Source organism: Octopus sinensis, linkage group LG1 (assembly GCF_006345805.1).
Source record: "Octopus sinensis linkage group LG1, ASM634580v1, whole genome shotgun sequence".
NCBI classification, from domain to species: Eukaryota; Metazoa; Mollusca; class Cephalopoda; order Octopoda; family Octopodidae; genus Octopus; species Octopus sinensis.
In genome coordinates, this window is record NC_042997.1 from 76,228,796 (window position 1) to 76,246,192 (window position 17,397).

At 36.6% G+C, this 17,397-nt stretch overlaps 2 protein-coding genes across 3 annotated transcripts in view; one reads left to right on the forward strand and one right to left on the reverse strand.

The window, feature by feature from the left end:
• The window catches only part of LOC115210263 (ER degradation-enhancing alpha-mannosidase-like protein 3), a 413,751-nt gene extending 401,458 nt beyond the window's left edge, over window positions 1–12,293 (reverse strand). Inside the window, exons 1-2 of one of the 2 annotated variants that reach the window (XM_036501986.1) lie at window positions 12,256–12,293; window positions 6,259–6,304 (exon numbers count right to left, since the gene is read on the reverse strand). In XM_036501986.1, the coding sequence (XP_036357879.1) occupies window positions 6,259–6,304; window positions 12,256–12,278 (69 nt within the window). In that variant the 5' untranslated portion in view covers window positions 12,279–12,293. Of the gene's footprint in view, window positions 1–6,258; window positions 6,305–8,594; window positions 8,672–12,255 lie in introns of those variants that run through there. The other variant, XM_029779124.2, reaches the window with a different exon arrangement.
• Window positions 12,294–12,357: 64 nt separating this feature from the next.
• Window positions 12,358–12,696, forward strand: LOC118762153. The gene has a single exon (XM_036500589.1). The coding sequence runs from the start codon at window positions 12,358–12,360 to the stop codon at window positions 12,694–12,696; it is 339 nt and encodes a 112-aa protein (XP_036356482.1).
• The last annotated feature ends 4,701 nt before the right edge of the window (window positions 12,697–17,397 follow it).

Below are 17,397 nucleotides of genomic sequence, written 5' to 3' on the forward strand. Positions count from 1 at the left end.
GACCATACCATCGCAAGCGTCGCTCTTGCACACCGCATCTGATGCTTCTTATGCCTAGCATTTCTCTCAGGGTGCTTACACTCTGTCGTGCATTCACACTGACATTACACATCCAGCGGATCATGCTAGCTTCATTTCTTTCAAGTCTACGCATGTCCTCTGCAGTCACGGCCCATGTTTCACTGTCGTGAAGCATGGCAGTTCGCACACATGCATCATACAATCTACCTTTCACTCTGAGTGAGAGACCCTTTGTCGCCAGTAGGGGTAGGAGCTTTGTAAACTTTGCCCAGGCTATTCGTATTCTAGTGGTGACACTCTCTGAGCATCCACCCCCACTACTAACTTGGTCACCCAGGTAGCGGAAACTATCAACTACTTCTAGTTTCTTCCCCTGGAGTGTGATGGAATCTGTTTTCTGAGTATTTGTGGTGTCTATTGTCCCTGTGCATCTGCCGCACATGAAAGCTATCTTATCAGTTAATTTCCCTTTGATGTTGCTGCACCTCTTATGCGTCCATAGCTTACACTGGGTGCATCTTATGGAGTTTCTACCTACACCTTTCCTACAGCTCGAGCAGGGCCACCTGCCTGATGGGGTGTGTGCTGAGTTCGCCTTTCTGCTTACTATAACTTTGGTCTTCGCTACATTTACTCTAAGGCCCTTTGATTCTAACCCTTGTTTCCACACCCGAAATTTCTTTTTTAGTTCCGGTAGTGATTCTGCTATGAGGGCCAGGTCATCAGCATAGAGGAGCTCCCAGGGGAAACCTGTTTTGAATTCCTCTGTTATTTCCTGGAGGACTATGATGAATAAAAGAGGACTGAGGGCTGAGCCTTGGTGTACACCTACTTCTACCCGGAATTCTTCACTATATTCGTTGCCAATCCTAACCTTGCTGACAACCTCTCTGTATAGAGCCTGTACAGCCCTTATTAGCCATTCGTCAATCTCCAGTTTCCGCATCGACCACCAGATAAGGTATTGGGGAACCCTGTCAAAGGCTTTCTCCAAGTCCACAAAAGCTATGTAGAGGGGTTTATCTTTAGCTAGGTACTTCTCCTGCAGTTGTTGGACCAGGAATATAGCATCAGTGGTGCTTCTAGCACAAAACCGAACTGCATCTCATCTAAGCAAATTCTCTCCTTAATGAGATGGGTTATGACCCTCTCTGTGACCTTCATCACCTGATCCAACGGTTTAATACCCCTGTAGTTATTTCTATCTAGAGCATCACCCTTACCCTTGTAGCAGTTGACTATGGTGCTGCTACGCCAGTCATTGGGTATGATTCCATTATGAACTACCTGGTTAACAATACGGGTGACTAGGCCATAGCCCACATAACCAGCTGTTTTAAGCATCTCAGCAGTGATACCTGATGGGCCGGGGGCTTTACCTGGTTTCATACCCTTAATTGCCTTAACTACAAGGGAACTGTCTATTTGGATAGCTGGTCCCTCTACTGGGTCAATATTTGGCAGGCTCTCCTCCTCCCATTCATTCTCCACATTCAGCAGTCTTTCATAAGGCTTATACATATATATACATATCTTCCTCTGCTGCTACCCCATTCTCATTCCTTGAATTTCTTCCTTGTCTCTTCTTGGCTTCATCTATAACCAGGATGATTCTGCTCTAACTTATGACTTGGCTATGCTAGCAACATATCCCTTCTCTTTTCTCCCTCTTCTCCTTACTTCCACATATCTTCCTCTGCTGCTACCCCAGCCTTATATCGCAAATTCCTCCCTGCGTCTTCCTGGCTTCATCTATAACCAGCTCCTACCATCTTATAATTTCAAAATCTGCCCCTCTATTCCCTCTTTCCCTATCTCAACAGTCCACTTCCTCTGCTACCCCACCCCCATTTTGTACTTCATTCATTGTCTCATCCTTTAGTTTTCTATAGCCTCAATTTTCCTTGATCAATTAAAGGTCTTCGTATACCACTAACAGCATTTCCTTTCAGAATACTAACCTATTTCATCCCTTCCCTCCATCCTCGGACTCACCACTTTTACTTTTATTCAATTATCCTCCACCCCCAGATTACTTAACTCACCATCATATTTCTTATCTCTTCTTGCTCTTTATCTACTTCAACACTCCCCCTCCTTAAGTTGCCTGCATCCTCCCTCTACTTGCCTTTTACTCCTCTCTTCCTCTTCTCCCATTCAACCTTTAAATCTCTTGCACTATGATGTGAACTGATATCTGCCAATTTCCCGCCTGACCAAGGAAGCTGATATTACAGTAGTCTCTGTGCACCCATCTACTGGTTGCATATCCATGGCATTTTGCACATTTCATCTGCTAATTATGAAGATTACAACTATTATGTAATTCCAAACTCCCAGAAAAAGCTGTTGAATTAAAATACGATGCATTCCTTTATTTAGTTTTCTGTACTTTTTATACTCCATATAAAAATGAATTTATTTGTCAATATATTGCCAGTTTTATGTAAATGGCGCTTGTAAAATCGTAGCTGTGGCTATCGCTAGTGTCATGTAAATAGCATCCATGCTGGTAGCACATAAAAACACCCATTACACTCTTGGAGTGGTTGGCATTAAGAAGAGCATCCAGCCATAGAAACCATGCCAAATCAGAGTGGAACCTGGCGCAGATCTCTGGCTTACCAGTTCCAGACAAACCATCAAACCCATCCCAGCGTGGAAACTGGACTTTAAATGGAATAAACATCTTGTACATATGAATTTACCTTCTGAATATATTTAGTGTTTTTTTATCTATCTCTCTCTCTCTCTCTCTCTATATATATATATATATATATATATTATATATATATTTATATATATATATATATATATACAAAAATTCAGGGTGAATACTTGATAACTGTAAGCACCTGTATATGCCAGTTAGTGGTGTAGGTGATAGGGTATATTTATCAAAAGAAAAACAGGATGCAAAGGATTTAGCGGTACATATGTTTCTGGCTTTATTGGATAGTTTATATCAATGCATAATTGATGTAACATGTATGTCAATAGCCTTCTTCAGCCGCGCACAATTACCACACCAAAGACATGTATTACTTGGAGTGGAAGGGGGTGAATCTTTAATGAGTTTGGGATCACAGAGTAAAAATATAAAAAAAGTAAAAATGTAAAGAAAGAGTAAAAATGTAGAAAAATCAGTGTATAAGTATATAAAGATACAAAGGATGTCATATGTCTGGTCTGAAGTTCTAGAGCTGTATTGTGACAGTGTAGATGTGGAAAATAACATGGAAATATAAATAAATAAAGATAAAGAGGTGAAAAAATAAAGACGAAAAATAAAAATATAAAGGGATAAAAAAATAAAAAGGTGGACATAAAGATAAAGTAAGGTACAGAAAAAAATATATGCCGGTTAGTGAAGCTTTAGGATGTATTGGTGGGTGTCATAAATTAAAACTTAATTATCTGGGGAGCTGTATGAGAGCAGGCGGATGGTCAGTTTAAGTTGTCTGCTCCAAGTTGGTGTGTGTCTAAAAGTTTATCTGCTTTCTCATAAAAACCGGCTGGGACCATATTATTATCAGTCAACATATATATATATATTGTTATCGCCATATTAATATGGCATTCTTATAGATATAAGAATAATCGCTGCCATGGTCAGCTCCATGAGGCCACCGCCATCAAGATAGCTATTGATACACGATCTGTATCCATTATAACCTTCGAACAAGGGAGGTCAGCCGCTTCACACTGCCAATCCGACAGCTACAGATGCATTTCGGGGTATTGCCCCTTGTCAATGTAGCGCAGTCGGACCCGCAGGTGTCGCCACTGACGTCTCTGTTCGAAGGCTTATATTTACCTAGTTTCAGTGGAATACATCCACTTGTTTTCAATAATAGAAATATTAAAATTACTAAGTCTCTATAAAAGAGATTACGGCAACGTTTACTGGAAATTAATTGTTATCGCCATATTAATATGGCATTCTTATAGATATAAGAATAATCGCTGCCATGGTCAGCTCCATGTAGCTGTCAGACTGGCAGTGTGAAGCGGCTGACCTCCCTTGTTCGAAGGTTATAATGGATACAGATCGTGTATCAATAGCTATCTTGATGGGGGTGGTCTCATGGAGCTGACCATGGCAGCGATTATTCTTATATCTATAAGAATGCCATATTAGTATGGCGATAACAATTAATTTCCAGTAAACGTTGCCGTAATCTCTTTTATAGAGACTTAGTAATTTTAATATTTCTATTATATATATTATATATATATATATATATATTATATATATATATATATATATATATACATACATGTACACGCCCACGCACACACATATGCATGCATATATATATATACACACGCACACATATATATACATACATATACACCCGTATAAAGGTGCCGGCACGGATACACATATACATACATACCGCTACGCACAGATACCCAAACCCACACATAACTAAATACATATATACATACACATATCTATACATCTACACACGTATCCGTATACATATAAATACATACACACACATACATATATACGTGCCCGCATATAAACATACTCATATACGTACATACATATATATCTCAATATACACACACATACACAAAAGCATATAGGTACGCATATACACACATGGAAAGAAGTGCATGCAGCTAGGTACAAGAACCCACGCACATACGTATATATGCACACACACGTGCATACACACATACATAAGTAAGCAAATCTCTATGCATATACACACATATGCGTATATGCATATATACATGTACACTCACACAAACACCCCCCAAAAAATATATACTCGCACACATAGATACACCCACAGACATGTATATAGACATATGCGTACACATACATACACCTATACATACATATACATATATATATATATATATATATAATACATATATATATATACATGTACACATATACGTATATATACCCATCCTTACACCCATATATACACATACACACACACATATATATATATGTGTACATATGCATACATATACATATGCATAAGCACATGTGTACACATATACAATGAAACCCATACATAAACAAACACATGCATACATCGACATGTATGCGTCCATAGAGGTTCATTCAAGTTCATGTGCACACACACCCGTTTATATATGCATATATACACACGTCCTCACGCGTGCATAAGTACACATAAATACATATATACAAACACACCCAGATTCAAGAACATAGACATATGTACATATATCCCCACATGCACAGAAACAGGTATACCCATTCCCATGTCTACACACGTGCATATGTATCCTTATGCACTCGGACAAAGGGGTACTAGAAATGCGTATATGAGGATTTGCATCCCTAACGTAACTCGTCTTTTTCCCAAACTTCTCCTCAAACCTGCTATAATATAATACATGTCTTTGGTGTGGTAATTGTGCATGGCTGAAGAAGGCTATTGACATACATGTTACATCAATTATGCATTGATATAAACTGTCCAATAAAACCAGAAACATATGTACCGCTAAATCCTTTGCATTCTGTTTTTCTTTTGATAAATATATCTATATATATATATAAAAAGTTACTTGGAGAAAAGAAACGAAACGACGCGAGGGCACTCAGTCATACAATAATTTAATAAATAAAATATATTGCATACATACATATATGTACGTACCTACATCTACATGTATATATACATGCATATATATATATATATATATATATATATATATATATATATATATATATATGAGTACAGGACACCACAAATAAACATAGAACTCGACGAAAAACGAAAACATAAAAACAAACTAGGAAACGGACTTTTTTTAACAACGCAAAAACAGAGTACAAGACAATCAATACAAGGAATATTCCCCTTTATCAGCTGTCCCTGGTTCGACTCAATGCGTGTTTCGAAGGTAAGGACAGAACACGATCCGGTCGAACCAGTCCTTCCTGCAAAATAATTAAATAAAATTCCTTTGCTAGGGGTAAAAACAAGGAACGAAAAAAATGTGACACATAACCTTCTACATTTAGAAGGCTTGCTGGATTAAATTTTTCTCCTTTAGATTAGAGAGTTTCTAATTTCATTTAGAATGAATGTAGTATAGGACTGAGAGATAGATGCTGTGTGGATTCATGGATTTTCTGGTAACAAATAAATACGCATTGCATGGGTCCTTCGGTAGGTAATATATGCTATTACCGTACCTGCAGGATTAACTAGACACAATTTGTAAATCAGTACTCACCATATAAGAATTGTATGCATGATTAAACATCTCAAGAACTTGATCTCTAAAAAACAAAAAATTGAAATATATTAGAAAATATTTAAAATAACATCTCATATTTACTTTCATTCACACAACAATATGCCAAATGCTTAAATTATATTCCTGGTAAAATGAAATAAGTGAAATAAACATCAGCAATACTTTAACCCATGCAGGAGCTGCAGGGGTTACTCCAAAGTGTTGTAAACTCTTCTAAATTCAATTTCATTCATTATTGTTTTATCTGTCTTCCTTATAGTAATTTTGATTTGTTAGTTGTTCCAATATTTTGTCTTAATAATAGTTTTTGCTCATAATAACTATCGCCTCACCCTAATTGGCTTCTTTTAGGATGATTGAGTTGTTCTTCAGTGTTAGTATAGCCCCTTTTTCTTTACAAATGTTTTCTTTGCATTTATGTGTACTGAGAGGGAATCTGAAAACTGAATCTAAATGCTTGTCATTCCCCCAGACTCATCATTTACATTCTTATTGCCTAAGAATTTTATAAGGCAGAAGTATTGATTCAAATGTTCAATGTCTACTTTTAGTTCTATGAGGTTAGAAGCAGGTGTAAGAGTAAATGTGAAGCCTTTCAGTAAAAGATCAATATATTTTTGTTGAAGTTTCTTTACAATAAATTTATAACTTTAGGCTTTACATGTTCAGTGGATTTATTTAAAATTTTGTTTAATCAGATCTGGGGCCAAGTTGTAGTACATTTTCCCAAAACAGGAATTGTAATATTGTGTTTTTGTTTCCTGTTTCTGGGGTCAGTTCTTGTTTGGGCTCTCACATTAACAAATTACTCTCATAAGGTATATAAGTGAATTATTCTTAAATTAGGGATAGAGAAAGGAAGGGCATCCAGCTATAAAGCAATACCTCAATAATATATTTATCTAAACCATGCTAGCATGGAAAAACAAGTCTGAAAGTTTAACAGCAGGTAGGCAGGACGACACACACACACGCGCACGCGCGCACACACACACACACACACACACACACACATAATGATCTGCAGCATTAACTTCAGAAAACCAACCAGTCACCTGATCACCTAGCAATCTAGTGATCACACGAAACAAAACTACATTCTCACCAGAAAGTGGAAAAAACAGATGATCATAAATGCAAAGTCCTACCCAACATAAGTTTGTTACTGTTAAAAACTTTAGACTTTGAGCTACTCCTAGAAGCAAACTAGTCTGGAAAAAAAAGATAGCAATACAGGGCCACATCAGCTTCATATGTGAAGAAGTGATAGGAGAAATAGTGTAAGAAGGAAGAAGGAAAGAGTAATAGAATGAGGAAAAGGGGGCAAAGTTGAAAGTGAGATGAAAGGACAAAATAAGGTGAGAGAGGAGTTGAAGGCTTAGATAGGGTTCAAGGAATTAAGAGGAGGTGTAGGAGTAGAAGGGTAAACATTCATTTAAGCCTATTGATGATATGGTGCCAAGTTCAAATATAAAACATTACTTCTATTTCTTTCAGAATGTGGATCTATGGTGCAGGGCATCACCACATACTATTGTATTCAAGTGAAAGGTTGGCCAAGAAGACATAGTAATATGCATTGAATATGCTTTTGAAAGCAATCAGCAGGGTATTGGTCTGTTTCCCCAATGTAAAAGATACTGCAAAGTTTGCATATGATGCAACATACAAGGTTATATGATGCGCAACAGAAGTTCTGAGTAACATGATGTATTTTTTTAGGCCTAGTGATGGCAGTAGTATTGTTAATGCAGGGGCAAGTATTGCATTGTAGGCAAACATATTTAAAGTACCTGGTTGTGTGGGGCTGGACATTCTGGAGCTTCTTACTAGAATTCTGAGGTTCTTATTTTTTAAAGGCAAGGAGGTGGTGTAGGAAAGTAGGGGTCAGAAACTAGAATACGAAAGTTGTTGATGAGTTTAACTTTCAATGGATGGAAGGTAAGAGCAAAGGGAATATAGTCTGTACAAGTGCATAAGGATAGTAGGTGAGTGGTAGTGCATTTGACGCCTGTGTCCAGTGGTGTTCTGAGTCCAAAACTAAGTGAGTATATCCTTAATTTAGGAAGAATTGTTGCATTATTTGGCACTTCCTTGCCACTTTCTTTTCAGAATCACTAAGTGTAAGTGTATCATCATCCATCCGTACACATTTCTACGACATGACAATTTTTCTCTGGCACACTATCTTACAATCCAGAAACCTCATGCTTCTGATTTTTGCACTGCAGAATATTGGCAAACCTCTTCCTTTCAGCTTCTACCCAGCTAAATAGACCTGTTGACTAACTTGACTTCTAGTTCTCTGCTACCCCAACTCTTCTGGTCTTTCTTTGCTTTTATCACTTTGTATACTACACTGCACCACCACCATGTTACCCTTAGTCTGGTTGGAACTTTGTACAAGCCACAGATTTGGTCTGTAGCGCTCAGTAGGTTGTCCTGTAGGAACTTCCAGTTGCCTTTTATGTTATACATCTCTATTTCCTCCTCCTCCTAGTCAAATGCCTCCATTGTTTTTCTTCACCTCTTAGACATTTATGGAACGTTTTCCGTTAAGGACATTTTACATTCAGGGGAACAGAAAAAAGTTGCAAGTAGCAAGATCAGGCAAATAGGAAAGGTAGGTAAGCAAGGTCAGGCCATTTTTGGTAAAAACTGTCTCAAACTCTAGACGGTGTGCGCAGGTGCATTGTCATGATGAAACCACCACTTTCCACTTAGCCACAAGTTGAGGTATTTTCATCTCACTGTCCCACAAACGCTTCAGAACTGCCAGGTAAAATGACTGGTTAGCAGTTTGATCAGGAGGAATAAATTTTGCGGACAATTCCTTTTGCATCGATGAAAGAAATCAGCAGCATCTTGACATTGGACTTCACTTGACGTACTTTTGGGGACGTGGTGACATTGACTGCTTCCACTGATTTGATTGCTGCTTCGTTTCCAGGTCGTAGCCGTAACACCAGCTTTTGTTACCTGTGATGACCTTCAGAAAAAGATTTGGATCAACTTCCAACTGTTCTTTCATTTCACAACATGCATTCAGTCATGACTGCTTTTCATTTTCCATGAGCAAACGAGGCACAATTTTGCTGCAACTCTTTTCATTCACAATTCCTTGCTCAAACCTCACTGGCAGGACCTCTAGGACACACTAATCTTATCAACAAATTCGTCGATTGTTCACTGACGATCCTTAAAGATCAGTTCACTAATTTTTGTGATGTTTTCATCCTGAACAAGGTTGGTCTTCAAGTGACAAGTGACCATTTCTTAAGAGTCAAACCCACTTGTAAACTTGTGCTTTGCTCATGGCAGCATCTCTATGAGCAGTTTGAAGCATAACTGTTTCAGTCGCTGTTTTCCCCAGCTGAAAACAGTATTTCATGGAAGCATGCTGTTCCTTCATTTCAGCCATCACAAAAATCAACAAACAGGGAGAAGCACTGCAAATCAAAGATGTACCACATGGCAGTGCAACTCCACTCAACAATGATAGCTGGCAGATTGATGCCTGAGAGTCACATCAAGTGGCTTATAGCAGCAGAAACCTGAACTACAACAGGCTTGTCCCACAGAGAATGTTTCCAGTTGCTTTTAAGTACCCCCTCATATAATAACATATAAATATATACATAGAATCACACACATATAAATATATACATACATATACACACATATATACATATAAATATCACACACACACACACACATATAGAGCAGGTGTCGGCAACCTATGGCACACGTGCCATGTGTGGCACATGGACCAGTTCGCAATGGCACTCATGCCCCTTGGCAAAAAATTATGTAAATTTTTGTTTATAACTATATTTCAGGAAGCGACATCATAATTAAAGTACATCGTTACATGTCTTTTTTTATGATCCACCTATTTGAACCTAAACTATCTGAAGGTAGCTGTATTACATTTCCTTAAAAATATAGTACTACTGAACACAAATAATTTTGACAATACCAAATTATAAATGTTAGCACAATTAACTTTCTGTTTGTAAGCTGGCACTGAAAGTATGTACTTTATTACTTAAGCCAGGAGCTAGAGCTGCAAACACCTATTTTTTTAAATTTAGCAGTGCAGATCATATGTTAAAATTAGTTAACCACCTTACAGTGGCCATTCTAAATAAAGACACTCTTAAAAATGGGCTCCTACTTTGCGGATCATCTATAAGTAGATTCTTTTAAAATTATCATCTCATTTTGAGGCCAGTTTTATATTAAATGGAAAGAAAAAGCAGTAGTGAGAAGGGTTTTCAAAGACAAACAAACATGAAAAGTCAAAAATTATACTTATTTTCTTTGGTTTCAATTTCTTCTTTGAGAGTCAACTTGTCTGATATTTTTAGTGTATTTCTTTTTTTTTCTGTTTATTCTTACCATTTATTTTAATCTAATTATTTTTATTATTACGAAAATTTATTCATTAAATTTATTTCATTTTTAAAAAAATTTTTACTATTTATTTTATTCTAATTATTTTTATTTAGTAATTTTTATTTGTAGAATCTGGTTTAAGGGTTTATACACCTGTTAATATTAATTATCAATATATAGCGCCCCAAGATGAATAACAAAAGATAAAAACTTGACGTTTGTCCATTTCAAGATTTCTGGAGAACAGAATATGGATTTGTACAACAAAATGATCATGCTGTGTGTGCATTCTGCTGTGAATCTGTCATATGTTGTACAAAGACACTATCAAACTAGACACCAGACTACATTTAAAAACTCTGATGATGGGCTATTTCTTTACCCCCAACTTCTGCTAATAGCTGCTGCAGCCGCAAGTTATTCGAATACTTTTTTTGTCTACACTTTCTTTATAACTACCACCCCAAACGTTTTACCTTAAATTTTTGACGTACCCTAAGGGTCCTCGGACGCTACTTGCAAACTCTTGGTTTATTATAAACCGCTTTTGTCGTGTGCACCAAAAAAACCATTTCCATTCGTTTGCTCAGTTTGGTCACTTTTGACTTTTTCGTTGTTGTCACTCACATTGCTGCCCGCTTTTTTGCCATTTTTGTACATTTTTATACATTTTGGGATACTTACCCCACGTGTTCCGAGAGTTAAAAAGGTCGAGTTGCGTCCCCTAGACAGTCTGTAGAAAATGTGTTGCATATAAAAAGCTTAGATTCTCGACCCATGTCGAATTTATCGATTTTTTTTCAGAACTGGGGGAACTTTTCATAATTTTCGCTGCGTTAGTTTTGAATTATGACATTGGGCTATGTGTGTGTCAAGTTTCATCAGAATCGGTTGAAAGCCGTGGTCAGGGTGAGGGTACAACCTGACAGACACACAGACACAATGACAGACAAACTGCCGTTTATATAGAGAGAGATTATGTTGATTCCTCTTACCAATACAATTACAGGACAGGATGTTCTGATTGCATTTGTAAATTATTTCAAAAATCAAGCCATTAATATAAATAAAATATTTTGTATTACTACCAATGGTGCACGTGCAATGGTTTGAAAAGAAAAAGGATTTGTTAAACTTCTTTAAAATCATACTGAACACAATGTAATAAGTTTTAATTGCATTATACATCAGGAAAATTTAGTTGGAAAAATTTTGTCACAAAGCTTGAGTTCTGTCATAGAGACTGTTGTTAAAATAGTTAACTTTATAGATGCTCTTCGCTGACTCACAGACAATTTAATTTCCTTCTGCAAGAATTGCGCAGCAAATATGCAGACCTCCCACTGCACAGTAGTGTCCGTTAGCTTAATCGGGATAATGTTTTGAACAGATTTGTGTCATGCTTTGTTAAAATTAGATATTTTTTGACATGATATACTTAGCAACACTTACAAATACTTTCCAAATGTATAAGCTTATTCAAATTGATTTAATGTTAATAGAAATGAACTTCAAAAATATATTGCAATGTTGAAAGAAGAATTTTCCAAGCAAGGTAAAGATTTCGAAACTTACACTCCTATATTTTCTTTTCTCATCAAACCCGACTTGATTGATTTGGAAACAAATCCATTTGATCAATCACTTTTTGAGTGGATGCACGTTGATAGTTTTGAAATGGAAATGATTGAATTAACAACTTCAGAATTGTGGAAAACAAAATTTGTGGAATTACAAAAAACTCTTGGAAGAAGCTGCTTGGAGAAGTCTGTTGCCATCTTCAATTGCTGGATGTCATTGTTTGAAAGATTTAATTCTTTGAAGAAAATCTCATATGCCTTTGGTTCAACATATACATGCAAACAAATTTTTTCACATATGAAATCTGTTTTGAGTCCACAAAGAAGTTGTCTGACAATTCAACATTTGGAAGCTTGCATAAAACTAAAAGTCACAAATTATGCACCTGATATTGAGAAATTAATCAAAAATGTACAGGGACAAGGTTCTCATTAATTTATAGAAATCTAACATAACTAATGTTTATAACTTGTTTATAATATTGTTCTCTAGTTTATAATTTGAAAAATTTTTTTTAATTTTTTAAATAAAATTATATTTGTTTCCATGCAATTTGAATTATTAAAGGATTAATAAAATAGATTTCTGTTATAGCAAGTTTCAAAAGCATAAACTCTACTAATAAAAGTAGTAATATGAGGTTGACACGTGCAATGCTTTTGGAAGCTATGTTTGGCATTCCATTGCCAATGTCTGATATAGAGGAATAAGACTCTAAATGCTATCCATTAACCCTTTCGTTACTATATTTCTGACCAATGTGTTTCAATTAATTTCTAACATAATCATAAATTTAGTCTGGTTTCATTAAACAACTATAACTTTTTTATTTATCAATATCTTAATCTGATTTTTGGAAGATAATTTAATGAAAGGTTCTCAACCAATTCTATACTATAATTTTTGTCACAAAGTGACTCTAATTGCAGATAGATAAAGGTAAATTCAACAAAATATAAAATTATTGTTCAAATATCGCTATAGAGAATGGGTTATTAGCTAATATTCAATTGGGTATACAACAAAATTTTACTATAGAATTTGTTATTCTGGATAACTTTCTGATACCCATAATAATATTTATGGCAAAATAGGCCTTAATTTCATTTAAGGTTGTGGGAAACCACAAACTATCCTTTCTTTCACTTTGTTTACATTTAGCGTAACGGTTCGATTCCGCCGTAATGATTTCAAATAGGCTCATTCGAAAAAGTAAAAAGAAATAGTCTAAGGCTTTACTCTCCTGGGAAAGATTGTGGCTTGGTCCAGTTTCTTCAGAAAAATCACTGAAAGAAACAGTTTTTAAATTTTCACTCCATTCAGGTGCCAATTCATTTTCTTTATTGCTGTCGGAGCTCTCGGATTCACTGCTTTCACTTTTGGAAAATGAAACATCGGATTCATTATCAAATACCACGTGCTTTTTTTTTTCAGTCATAGAGTTAGATTTATCAAGGTCTTCAGTAGAAAATCCTTCGAATTCTGACTCGCTGCTTGATAGAATGAAATTCGTATCCATTTTTTGTCAGAATTACAAATTTTTAAAACAATAGGAACAAATTTGGAAAAAAATCTCCCAAAATTCACGGAATTAAAATTACACATTGATCGTCGTACAAAACTGTAGATGAACTGTTTATGAAGTATAATCACGTGTTTTCACAAATGTACTAACAAGATTTGCTCTGATATTCTCATTTAAATATGAATAGGTAATTATGGGCAGTTTTGGGCAGCTTGGTCACATGAACCAAAATTTTTTTCGGGCAGTTTGGTAACGAAAGGGTTAACATACAAATTAATTAGTCAACATTTATATATTAAGCTCATGTGGTAGTGACACAAGATCACATAAAAGCTTCTCACCAGTGACTATGTCATATGCTAATTAGAAAAGAGATGGAAAAAGTGATATAATTGTTTACATAAAAGGGTTATAGATGATTATTGTTTATTATACTGTAGAAGAATAATGTTATCAATTAGCACTAGCTCCTGCCCATGGAGTATGTTAAAACTTTTCCTTATGTTAAAAAGGTGTGGTGGGTACATACAATAATGAGGTGTGGAGTAAATAAAATAGATGACAGCTGCTACATGAATTTTGATTCTCTTAAGAATGAGCTCAAGTAAACATTCTACAAGATTCACAAGAAAAAAAAGAGACATGTGTTACTGATGTTTTTTATAGCCTGTTCAACAGTAGCATGTATCTTTTAATAAACAAACTTTCTTTATTAATACTTGTTTGGTCTGGAGTACTGTATGCACAATGATAGAGTGGGAAAACAAGAAATTTGAGAGTTTTAATTTTCATGCATGTATCCAGATATTCAATAAGTGAAATTTGTCTTGTTTTGGGATCGTGTATTTGTTGATGGTGAATGTTTAATCTCATTCTTAAATTGAGTTTAGTCTGTCCGATATAGTCTTCCCTGCATCCATTGCATATATTAAATATTTTGAAGAACAAGTAAAATGGTTGATTTAAATTTCTAAGTTGTGTCCTCAATAAGGTTCTCATGAGTTCTACAACTGGATCAGTCAGACTTTTTAACTTTTGGAGTTGAGTCTGTAGTTGGTAGTTTCACATTTGTAAGCACTATTTTTAGGGTTTTGGTTGATTTTTGCATTTGATTATTTTCAATGATTCAAGTACCTTTTACATTTTGGGGTCTTAGCTCAATAACAGTATATTCTGATGGATAATGTTGAATGTTTCTATGTTTCTTGGGTTGAGTGTTGTATTTAAAGATAGAGTTTATCTGAACTGCTTTTGGCTTTTTGTAATTCTTCAATGTCTATTGTTTTGGTGCATTTTATTTCATTCTTTTTTAGAGTAGATGGGTACTTTCTTTCAGGTAGTGCCTGTTTTAATTCAAGGAGTCTTTTATTCTGAGCATCCAGATTGAAGGAAATTATTTGGATTCTTCTAGCTAGGTTAAATGGAATACTAGATCTGGGTATGTTTTGGGCAGCATGAAGAAAATAGTAGATACTATTTACAGTCTATTGGTTTGTAGTAGAGATCAGTTTCTATGTTTGTGTCATTCTTAATAATCAAAATGTCTAAGAAGGATAGTTGGTTATGGTTAAATTTCTTTATGTTCATTTTCCTCTATTTTAATTTCATTATTGTGAATACCATTTTCTGTATAGTCCTTATTATTAGAATTTATGTTTGGTTCATAGTACTTCAATTTTTGTTTGTATCTTTCTTCATGCCTATAGTTCCTATCATTAGAGTTATCCTTTGGTCCATAGTATTTTAATCTTTGCTTATATTCTGCCTCATTCAGTGCTATGTTATAACAGTCTACATTCTGTTTTAAAATTTCCTCATTTGCTGATTCGCGGTTGCTCTCGTCTAAACTTGCTGGTTTGAGGTACGCCCCCACCCCCACTCCCTCCACCTTTACCGGAAGTTCCTATCCTCTGTCATCCTTGGTTGTCTCCCGCGAACACTTCTAAGGGTCTAATGCCATCCCCACCCCGACCTAGGGTTTGTTGAGCATATAGCGCATAAAAATAGTGCAGTGTATGCAGGTTGTAGTCTAGTGTTTGTTTATGAATTCTGCCAAATGCAAGCTTTCTTTTCAGGTACATGAGACCGCTGTCCCTAATTCCAAGGTCTCACAGGCCCACACCTCCCACACCCTCAGAGTTGGCACACTGAAAGGTAGGTCTGGTAAGAGTGTTGAGATGCTTGAATGGAGATGTATAGATTTGTGCTGCATCTAAGAAGGTGGAGAGGACGTTTCGCTACGTTCGTGCAAAGAACACAGGTACAAGATTTTCTGGACAGGGAACACGGTCAGGGTCAGGGGCGTGTGTATACTTCTTGCGGAGAAATGGATTGATAAGGTAATCAAGGTAGTCAGAGTATGTGACAGAGTACTTAATATTAGATTAGTGCTTCACCACAGGGTAGCTACCATTATCTCGGCCTATGCCCTTCAACCAGGGTTACTGCATGGGCAGAAAGACCGATTTTATGACACCCTACTGCAGACTACCTCATGGACAAATGAAAGGGACCTTCTCTTTGTGACTGGTGATTTCAATGGACATGTTGGACAACATGCAGGGGGCTTCCATGACGCACATGGAGGCTATGGTTTTGGTTCCCGCAATGAGGAGGGAACCAGACTGCTGGAGTTCTGCGATGCAAACGATCTTATGGTTTGCAATACCAACTTCGGGAAACCTACCTGTCACCTACCATTCTAGCTGACATACCAGCCAAATTGACTACATCCTCGCCAGAAAAAGGGAAAGAGGGCTGCTTATAAATGCCAAAACTTTCCCAGGCGAAGAATGTACACCGCAACATAGATTAGTTAGTGACTTTGGGATCAGGGCTAAATGGATGAGAAGGGTCTGGAAGCTTAAAGATCCTGCAAATGGACAGTGATGAATTATTTGAAGCCATCGATGAAATACACGGGGATATAGCATCATATAATGTGGAAGACAACTGGAGGTTTCTATTGGACAACCTGCTGAGAACCACTGACAAGATTTGTGAATGGTGCAAAGTCCCCTCTCGACCCAAAATAGCGTGGTGTGGAACAATGTGGTTGACAGGGCTTTTAGACAAGAGACAGGCTTGGAACGACTGGAAGAACAGTGGTAGCAGGGAATTGTATCAGACTGCCAGAAAGGAAGCTAAGAGACAGGTATATTTAGCCAGAGGGGAACCAAATAAGAAAAAATTTTCAAATGTTCTGCGCCGTGAGGACCAAAGACTCACAGTATTTTGTGTTACAAGACAGTGTGTAAGAAAGAATAGTGATGTCGTAGGTGAGAAATGTGTCCGCATGGATGATGGTTCACGTGCACTAAAGGAGGTTGCAAAGAGAGAGGTTTGGAGACGCCACTATGAAAGCCTGCTCAATAAAGAGAATAAATGGGAGAAACAGAGTCTGCCGAAAGTCGACGCAACAGAGGGACCAGCTATCCAAATTGACAGTAACTTGGTAGATAAAGTAATCAAGAGTATGAGGACAGGGAAAGCGCTCGGCCCATCAGGAATCACTGCAGAAATGCTCAAAATATCTGGCAGTGCCGGCTATAGCCTAGTCACCTGCATAGTTAACCAGGTGATACCGAAGGAGTTATACCCAATGACTAGTG

Excerpts from the sequence above, each read along its gene's own strand:
- LOC118762153 (XM_036500589.1), top strand. The coding sequence starts at position 12,358 with ATGGAAATGATTGAATTAACAACTTCAGAATTGTGGAAAACAAAATTT.